Source organism: Orbicella faveolata, unplaced genomic scaffold, assembly GCF_042242905.1.
Source record: "Orbicella faveolata isolate gen_17 unplaced genomic scaffold, um_ofav_v1 contig_13, whole genome shotgun sequence".
NCBI lineage: Eukaryota > Metazoa > Cnidaria > Anthozoa > Scleractinia > Merulinidae > Orbicella > Orbicella faveolata.
In genome coordinates this window covers 1542544-1552690 of record NW_028301540.1, presented here as the reverse complement: position 1 = coordinate 1552690, position 10147 = coordinate 1542544, and the positions used below count along the sequence as shown (strand labels likewise).

At 40.2% G+C, this 10147-nt stretch overlaps 2 protein-coding genes across 2 annotated transcripts; one reads left to right on the top strand and one right to left on the bottom strand.

The window, feature by feature from the left end:
• The first annotated feature begins 1442 nt into the window (after window positions 1–1442).
• Window positions 1443–4776, top strand: LOC110047801 (neuroligin-4, X-linked-like). The gene has a single exon (XM_020753542.2). The coding sequence runs from the start codon at window positions 2066–2068 to the stop codon at window positions 3890–3892; it is 1827 nt and encodes a 608-aa protein (XP_020609201.2). The 5' UTR covers window positions 1443–2065; the 3' UTR covers window positions 3893–4776.
• Window positions 4777–5598: 822 nt separating this feature from the next.
• On the bottom strand, window positions 5599–7988 carry LOC110047804 (uncharacterized). The gene is made up of 3 exons (XM_020753546.2): window positions 7909–7988; window positions 7405–7468; window positions 5599–6185 (listed from the first exon to the last, which is right to left on the bottom strand). Exons 2-3 carry the CDS (start codon window positions 7466–7468, stop codon window positions 5818–5820), a joined length of 432 nt encoding a protein of 143 aa, XP_020609205.1. The 5' UTR covers window positions 7909–7988; the 3' UTR covers window positions 5599–5817.
• Window positions 7989–10147: the final 2159 nt, after the last annotated feature.

Sequence of the window (10147 nt, the reverse complement as noted above, 5' to 3'; positions counted from 1 at the left end):
CGATAACACGACTTTCCTTTAGCACGGCGACTGCGTTTTTGTGCTCACCATTTTCCGGCTCTGGTTGCAAAGGCAAAATTTCACAGAGAGTGATACAGTTAATGATTTGTAATTTACAGTACAATTAAAACGTTTTGTTGCCGTACAAGTGTCGGCCTTAGTGTTTGTATCGATAAAACACGTGTCCCTGACTTTTTTCCGAGGACCCCGGTTAATACGGACATTTTGGCATGTCCCCTTGGTGTCCGTATTAACGGGGTTTCACTTGATCTTCTCCTGATTTGGACTAATCGCATTTTGTTTGAACATTAGGGGGGCTTACTTTGTCTACTGTGCAGAGACACTCGGCTTTCCGTTAATAAACACAGGATTAAGTTACTTTCTATTTTTATATGAAATAGGAAATGTATATCCTGTTATATCAGTAATATTGTAGACGACAACTGCTTCGTTCCATGACCTAACGTTTGCATGATAATACTTTGCTGTGATTAGTGACAAGCCGTGAATTAAAAATTCCATCAGATCAAAGACCCTCACCAACCGAATGCATCGATGAGAACAACGTCTGGTGATAAACTAAAAAAATTAGTAACCACTTGCTGAGTAATTTTAATCTCTGCCTCCTTAAAGATTGGAGAGGTTTTATGAGAAATTTATCTAAACCTGAAACCTAAACCTGACCACAGAAATCTAAATAATTCAGGGTCATAACTCGGATTAAAACTACAATACTTTCTGGATCATTGATTGCTTTTGACCTCATTAACTTTCGTTGTTGAGAAGTTAAAGTTGCTCAAATCCTACGCAAATATTGTAGCTCAAAACTTAGTTGATAATCTAAAGCACTGCTTTCAGTTCATTAATGAAAAAAAAATTTTTTTTAGCCAAGAACCAATGAACCTCAGGTGTTTTGAGTCGAGTCATTCCGTGGTGTGAACTGACACTTCAGTTCATTCCAGATAATTGTTAAAATCAGTGTGGCATAGGTCGACTTTTATTTTTGCAGATGTCGTTTAGTTTTACATCTTCCAACACCCCCTATATCGACCATGGGATCAGAGAGTGGTTGCTGAAAGGGGCTTGCTTTTTTGCACTGTTTTTGATTGTATTTTAATTTGTTGGGCACCGCAAGTCTTAACTCAATTAAAGAACAAATAACCAATTGCAATGACACTCGCACGTACGGCAGAGCACATGCTTCACGCAAAACATTCATCAATTCATTCAGGATAGACGATAGACGTTTTTTGAGATTTCCCAGGCAATGGATCCCTGTCAAATTTTGACATCGACTTATTGGCTAGAGACAACCTTTGTAATGGTTTTTGAAACATTTAATACAATTATGCATTCCTCAAAGCGAGTTGGTAGCGTGAAACTAAAACTACGATAAAAGTGTAGCCTCCCGCAGTGCCGAGATTTAGATTTTTTTTTGTCCAACATCCGTTTTTTCATCTTAACGATTAAAATCTGAAAAGGTCATCTAAATACCAAGGGTGTACAATTTCGTGAGTTGAATTTTTTTTACAAAATGGAAGGGTTAAGGACAATCAACTCTTTGCCTTTGTTGTTTAGTACATTTTTCAAATAATGATTCAAATAACAACAGTTTCTTGCAAGCGTACTGATCACATAGCCTATTTCCTTCTCGTTGTTGTCCATCTTTTGAAAGTAAATATCGTTTCTGATGGTAGTCAATCAGCTGACGTTTTCGCGGGAAACCATAAAGATGTTATCACCTTGAGCACGCCGAAAATCACAAAAAGCTGAAGAGTGTTGCCTAAGGGGTCGCTTCACGAGTGGCTGTCACAGTAATGACTCATGACAGAAAATTATTTCCGAGCTCTAGAGGGTGAAATTATATTCGCTTGTGGTTACACGCAAAGTCGCCCTGAGACGTAACATTTAAATAGAACCAAAAATTTGTTCGTGGCGGAAATTGCAGCCATAGAAGGTGTTTTGGTGATCGCGTTGCATTTCTCAGCGGATCGAAATCTTGGCGTTGTCGTTACGTATCAGTGATATTCATGCTTGCCAGAGAGTAATTCGAGGTGTTTTTCAGATGGTTGGGATTATGCAAGTGAAAAGATTGTCGATTGTGGCGTTGATTGTGCTAGAGTGTGTCCTTCTGGGCATTACAATCTCTTCTGATACACTACTCGTTGAGACCAAGTATGGCAAGATTCTAGGAAGAACGCGGCACTTTCCCGAACAATTAAACGGCGATATAAGGTACGTCAACACGTTCCTTGGAATTCCTTTTGCCTCACCGCCTGTTAATCGCCTTCGATTTCGACCTCCAGAACCTCCAGCTGCATGGAAACCCCATATATATAATGCAACTTTTTTCAGAAACGTTTGCCAACAACCACAAAATTCTTACTTTGAGGACTCGATACGCATTGTCTGGCCCGGGTTTACTTGGGAAAAGGACTCGAGCGAAGATTGCCTGTATTTGAATATTTTTGCCCCAGGAAACAACGTAACAAATACGAGTGAACTGTATCCAGTGATTATGTTTATTCACGGAGGAAGCTACGTGTACGGCACAACTGCTCGCCATACCACTCCTGGTGAAGTACTGCCCCGCTGGGGTGTTGTCTTGGTAACCATTCAATACCGGCTTGGTCCGTTTGGTTTTCTGACGACTGGCGATTCAGCCGCGCCTGGGAACTGGGGATTATTAGATCAAGTGCAAGCTCTTAAGTGGATACAAGAAAATATCAAGGCTTTCGGAGGAGATCCCAACAAAGTTACCATATTAGGAGTGAGCTCTGGTGGGGCCAGCGTCGGACTGCACTTGCTGTCCCCTCGGTCCAAAGGACTCTTTCATCAAGCTATAGCTGAGAGCGGTGTAGAGTTCTCGCCGTTTGCTTTCCAGTCAGTTAAAGAAGCTGCTTTAAAAACAAAAATTACTGCCATGAAACTGGGTTGCAGTTCTGAAAACAGTCACGACATGATTAAATGTCTCCGCAAAAAAGAGGCTCGGAGCATTGTCCTAAAATATGACTGGAAGTCTACAGGACCTGTCATCGATAACTACTTCATATATGACACACCTGAAAATCTCCGCAGATCGGGCCAGTTTTACCATGTTCCGCTAATAGGTGGTTTTAACAGCGATGAAGGTGCACATAACACTCCCGAGGTATACCACCCTCCCACAGAAATAACGTCGTCTGTTTTTAGAGATTCCATCAAGTCATTCGTCAAAGACCAAATGGTTCACGAGAACGAAAAAACCGCTGTCCTGGTTGAAGACGCAATCGAGTTCCAGTACACACCGTGGAGTAAAGCTTCTGACTCCCCCAACCTCCGTAAGAAAATCATCAACATTCAGTCGGACTATTACGTTGCCGCCCCCACAGTGGAGGTGTTGGGAATCCACAGCACGAGTGCTCCGACTTACATGTATGAGTTTAGTCACAGGTCTAAAGCGGATACGGAAGATGCTTGGATGGGAGTGAAACACGGTGATAATACACCGTACGATTTTGGCGCGCCATTTGTGAACATTTCATCGCTGACATTCACAGAAGAAGATCAAAATGTAAGTAGTTTGATAATGTCCCTTTATGCGAACTTTGCTAAGTACGGGAACCCGACACCGCAGGCCGTGCAGGGAATGACCTGGGGCGAGTTTAACAGGACAACAAGGCTGTATTTACGTATTCAAGGCAGACCTGACATACAGGCTAATTTTGAGCCACAAAGAATGGCCTTTTGGAACAGTTACTACCCAAGATTGTTAAACTTTTCAAATCACATCGGACAAGAAGCCATATCTGGGACTAACCATAACGAAGGAGTGGAACGAGTATCGAATCCAGGCCTTATCAGCTTGGTTTTAGCTTCAATACTATTTTTCCTTGCACCTGGTCCTGTTTGACTGACAAGTGCAAATCAACCACAGGATGAAAGAGAAGCCGCCGTTTATCAGTACGCGGTTGTGGTTTATTTGTTCGGGATGAAACAATTTCTCCGGGCTTTATTGCCAAAAATTCTTCATGAAATGCCTTTGGTGGTAGATTTCTAATTTTAGTTTAACGAACAGCACTGAGCTGAACAAAAGCCGCAAATAAGACGAAAGTCCACCAATTTAACGTTCATCAAAGTCAGGCTGAAACTACACTCTTGTGATGAAGCTAAGTGAGAGCCTACAGCTGGATATAACAAGAACATTTTTAGGACAATGACAGTTCCCTCGCTCAAAATGCGCTGATATAAGTAACCTTCATAAAGTACTAACAAAGTATAATGGCAGTTTAGTACTGAAACTTTAGGTTTGAATGCCATTAGGGGTACATCATTGTTTTCCTTTATTCTTTTTTCTCTGAGGTACAAATTAGGAAAATTTAATTCCGAAAATAAAAATGTGGTTGCTTGAGAGGGGTCATTTTCGAATCGCAAGGTGTAGCCCTAAAGTGCTTACATTTTTCGACTAAATATTGCGATCCAATATATAAACACAGGTTAATGTGAAGAGACGGGGAACATAACAGGGAACAGTTCAAATGCACTCCTTTACAATGTAATGGTGGTTAGTTCTAGTTGAACTTAAGGGCACGCCTTCTTTGACTGACCTAACAAAGAATTCCTGGAGAGTTATGATACTGAATTGAATATTATTTCGTGTTTTTAAGATGACGAGCTTTCTGTAGAACTAAAAAGTAAAATACTCAGAAAGCGGATACAATATCGCTACTGCTATAACAATAGAAGGCTACTAACATTACCTTATAATCCAGATTTGAATTAAAATGCTACAAATAATGTTTGTAAATCTTATTCATAAGCCTCAAAACAACATTTTCACGTTTGTTTCACTTTTACGCGTCTCGCTCAAGAGGCATGCGGTAAATCATCACGGTGATTTTATTGCATTTTTGGTCAACACAATGCTATTATTATGACTGAGTACCTTCACTTGTTCATAAAATGCTCTTACAACGCCAAGATGAAAATATTACGTGAATTTTTGGACGAATAGCAAATTGCAATTAGTTTTCAGCGCTTTTTATGATGAATTTGAGACGCCAATTTCAATTTGATTTCACACCCTTGAGCATGCATAACCCCTCATGTTTAACTCTTTTCATAGCTACAGTGCTTTTATAAAGTAATTTTTAACTAAACTAGACCGTTGCACTAAGGTTTCCATCAAATGGCTTTTCAAGGTCAGGCTTGTGATAACGTTCCTGTAGAAGCGTTACAGTATTTAATTGGACGACGAAGTAGTCAAGTTCTAAATACAACAATTCCATGTAGTTAGAGATTTACATTGAGCCAGTTGATCAGTGGTCGGTTTGATTACTAACTGACCCAATCGAGTGGGCGGCTATCAGCTTGGTCGCATGAACAAGTGAAGGGGCAGTGTGTTCACATTGTTCTCTAATTAATCACGAACTGGCGTAGGGCGGTTTGTTATTTAAAGAGACGAGTGTAAATGAGAAAGACAAATTGGGTACCTCTTACAGTTAGGGGTTATTCACTTCTTGGAGAATGTAAGATGGAGTTGTTATAAGAATATAAAGACCAGCTTTCCAGGCCAGAGGGGGTTTAAAAAAACATCCATTGTCAATAACAACAGACACATTCTTAATCAAACAAAGTAAATATTTTTTTATTTGAATATTTCTCTCTCGTGCTCACACCTACGAATGAACCTTCGGCAATTCGCTTTTCCCTGCCTTCTATCTCATTTGTACAAAGCAATACAACAAAAAAAATCCACTGAAAAAGTACTTTACGAACGCTAAAGTTGGAGGAATTTCTAAATCTCGTGCTAATGTTAACGCATCATCACGTGGTCGCTTACTTTCTGCCGGAGCAGCACTGGGTCGGGCAGGACGAGACGCATGTGTGGGCGCAAACAGGTGGGCACGGTGGGGGTGGTGGTGGTGGAGGAGCGGGTTCTCCTGGGGGTCCTGGAGGTCCTTGGGGTCCGGGAGGTCCGGGAGGTCCGGCTTCTCCCATTGGTCCGATAGGTCCGACAGGCCCGGGTGGTCCCATTCTTCCTGAAGGTCCGGGTGGTCCGGGCTTAGCGGGCTCTGGTGGTGGTGGTGGCGGGGGTGGGGGCGGTGGTGGAGCGGGTGGTGGAGGAAGACAACAAGACACCGCACACGCGGGCGCACAACTACCGGGACATCCCGGAGGACACGGGTTAGCGCTTCTTTTGTATGCTGTAAGAAAAGCACAGATCAGATTAGTTAACACGTTGTCAAAAAAGAAATAAGACGAACAAAACAAAACCATGTTTACGAAGCGATTGATCGGCCCAACTACCTGACACGACCATGCATTTGCTTATGTCTAGCCCCTCCAGTCCCAAGATCAAAATAGGAATTCTCTTCACAGATAGCTATACATTGTTTTTATGTTAGTTTTAAGAATTTAGCGGTACATCAAGGCAATACCGGTCCGGCTGATAATTACTTTTATTCTCGTAAACGGTTCCATTGACAATCTCCCGATATAGTTAGAAGAATCTAGCTGTTGGTGACTCTAAATAAAACCAAGTCGAGTGCTGTTATGATTGATCCGTCTAAAACTGCAAGCACTTGAAATTTCTCAAATAGCAAAGATAGCAATATTCCGGCATTTTAAGCTGATGTTTTCGGTGAAAAGTGGTCAAATTTGCTCCACGAATTCTAAGCAATTGTCGCTGATTTTAACTAAACTTCGAAAAAAAGTTTGATTCTTAAAAAAGCACCAGCTTAGTAAAGATGAATTATAAATAGTCAACACATGTTTTCACTTTTCGCCTGACTTAATTGCAGGTTTCTACGGGAACCCGCCGTTCAAAAAATTTTCGCCAATCACAGTTGATTTTTTTAAAGAAAATACTTTGAGAGACGCACAAGACATCAACATCTTATTTCCTCTCACATCTTGTAGAAAGACCCCGGAACTCTTTCATCTATTTTTGCAATTTCTGTAGGCACTGTAACACAGCGAAGTATAGCTTTAAAGTTTCGAGATAATTTTTTTCTATGATTTAATCGTATTATTATAACGACACATTCCTGGCTTTGCGCTCTGATAAGCACTATAAAACAAACATTGTAAGCTTGAACGATCGAAAGCAGTTTGTTTCGTAATTCATTGTGAATTAATTATTCATCGCCCGGCCTTTTGTCAGTTCAGAGAGAAAGCGGCTTCTGGAAACCCCGATTTCTGATCGTTTACTTTTTCTTTATTTTATAGCTTCACTTCATAGCTGTTTCAATGTTAAATAAGGCTTAAATTCGAAACTTGCAGGTTGTAGACTATTGCAGAATCACATCTGTCTAAAGGTTAACTATCTGGAAGCAATGTGTGGTCCGTGAGTGTAATATGGTTAACCGAGTTAACTTTATTACGATAAAGCTTACAATTAAACAAAACAGATTCAAAACTTACTTGATCTTGCGTAGGTAGACACTACCATGAGTGCTAAACACCCTAAGATAAGCTTAGACGCCATCTGAAAAAAAAAGGAGGAAAAGAAAACATTTTATGACTTTCAAAGTCTTGTTATGTGAAAATAAATCTGCCATTGGAATAGACCAGAACACGTAAATCGAGCTGCGCAAATAATACTACGTTGGAATAATACTTCCATGCTTTTCACTACGGCTTGCTGATAAATTATACTTTTATCATTTATTTCTCTATCTGCACCTTATGATATAGCCTTGAGAAAGTGTTAACCTACGATTTGCTTAGTCGAAAGAAAATAGCCGTTGGCACAAATTTTCAGCTAAAAAATATATCCTACATTTAAAGAGAGTAATATTAAAACATTTCCAGCTTTCATAAAGATTAACCTTTCCGAAAACCGAAGTCTACTTTCAATTAAGTGAACTATATAAAATAAGGCAATAAATTATGGTGGAAATTTCAAAATAGATTTGTCTCTCCTACCTCTGGATCCCAGGTAAGCGATCTTTGAAATGTGCTTGAATAGGGTTGCTTTTCAATTTATATCCTGACAGTCATTAATAAAACACCAAATCGGACGTGTAATAGCACGGTCCACATTCTCTATTGTTCTTTGCTCTTTTGTTCTATAATGAGGAATTTAACGCAGCTATAGCCTTAGCGCATGCGCTAAAGAATGCGGGAAGTTGCGCGAAATATGTTGACCCTGTACTGATGAGAATATCACAACTGAAAAGGGGAACAAAATATCGACAAATTTTCTGATTAGGCGCGATTTTTGGTCCTAGAGACGGGGGTTGTATCATGTCTGATTTGGATGATCCTAAAGGACGAAAAATTTTCCTGCAAGAAACCTGTCAAGATTAATTATTTAGAAGTTGCAAAACCAGCGAATCGTTGAAACGAAACGCAGTGCTTTGTTCTCGGTCGGTTTGTTGCGATGCTTTCCCAGGAGTGGAGCAGGTGTTAAATAACTGGCACCATTATCTTGAATAAACAACACAACAAGTGCTTCTTTCTTCTCGCGTGTAACGCTTCATTTCGCCAGCAAAAATCACCGGTTGTCGAAATTTTCACTTCAACGATTACGCCTTCTTTTCGTTTCAGTGAAAATTTTGCTTGAAAAGATGCCAAGAGAAACTATATCGAATTATTGAGTTGTATGTACTTTAGTTGCAAATGAAGCGGTTTAACCCACAATTTTTTTTGTAAACATTTCAACCCCATAAAGCGCTTTGACGCTTTATTAGTAAACATTGTTCTGATGTAAATACATTTTATAACTTGGGGGTGAGGGTGGGGGGTCAAGGACAACATACAAGAAGTAAGCTTATTTACTTTCCGTTTATTTAAGGCCATGTTAATAGTATTGATGTTACTTAACTTCGTCCACCGATAGCAGTCTTTTGTTAATTTAACTTAGTCGTCTTTGCGAAACTGGCCACAATTTTGATGAACACTGTTCAGTTGCTTGTGGCCAGTATGTTCTCGTACACAAGCTGCTAACTTAACGCAAAGATCATGTTTGATGTTTGTTCAAACACTAACCCTTTGCCAGAAAGGTATACTTCAAAATTAAAACACTCTGCATTAGAAGAAACTGCGGAAAATACAGCCGTCGATGCGTTTTGTTGGAAAAGCCGCACAGATTCCGTCTTCTATACACGACGACCAAGGTTGACATTATATTTAGTGTTTCTTTCATAGGTAGAAAAATCACAGAGGTTTGCCTTTCACGAGGCATATCTGTGACCAGAAGTAACACCATTAATGGAGAAAATTCAACTTTATTCACAAAAGCTCAAATATCTGTTTTGCTATTACTCCGTGCCAAGGGCGGTCCTGGAGTTTTTCTACTCTCTGGCAGGAGTCGATCGAGCATAAGAGAATATTGTTCGAGAGCTCACCGTCTACGAGAAAAACCAACATCGATAATAATGATTATATTAATTGATATTTTGATAGGGACTGTTACATAAAAAAAACTGCGCCATCGAAAAGGTATGAATTATTATCATTGCTTTGAAGATATGCCAAGTTCTTGTGGCAGAATCGGCAAGATTCTCGTTGGTAGCGCTATGCCTTACATTCGTCAGGTTCCAAGATGAACTTCATATCTTTGAACCATTGTCCAGTTGCCGTCTATCTCTCTGTTACTACAGTTTTCTTGTGTTTTCAGTTTTAACTACTTCCCTTATTAAAGCTGGGTCCAGTGCTGAGTGACGTTCAGACAGCGCGCGAGCAGTAGTAAATATTCTCTAGGATCAAAGTCTGTTGACACTTTGAGCAAACTGCTGATATTAAGTTCCATCGAAACTCTCTCGCAATATGAACACATTAACAAGCGAACAGGCGGCAGAAAGCGAAAAAAAGTCCCCAAGTAGGGATCTTTGCCTTGTTCTACTATAAAGATTAAAGACATATCCGCCTATAACAAGCGATTTGGCTGGCCTGTGGCTTGCGCGGCTTCACACCAGCTTCGCGTTCTGATTGTTCTGTAAGTTGAAGAGAAGTGTGCCAATTAATACGAGTTTTCAGAAGGCAGGGCCTTCAAATTTTTCGTTTTTGATAAAACCAAGGCCGTTGAGAAAAGCACAACTTTGCCTTAATGGTCAGTCTGGGAGATCATTGACAGAAACCAAACACAAGCAATAACTAGCAACGTTCAAGCAGGTAGCTAGGCACGTGTAACACGACAACAAAGTGTTTGATTGGCTCAGAG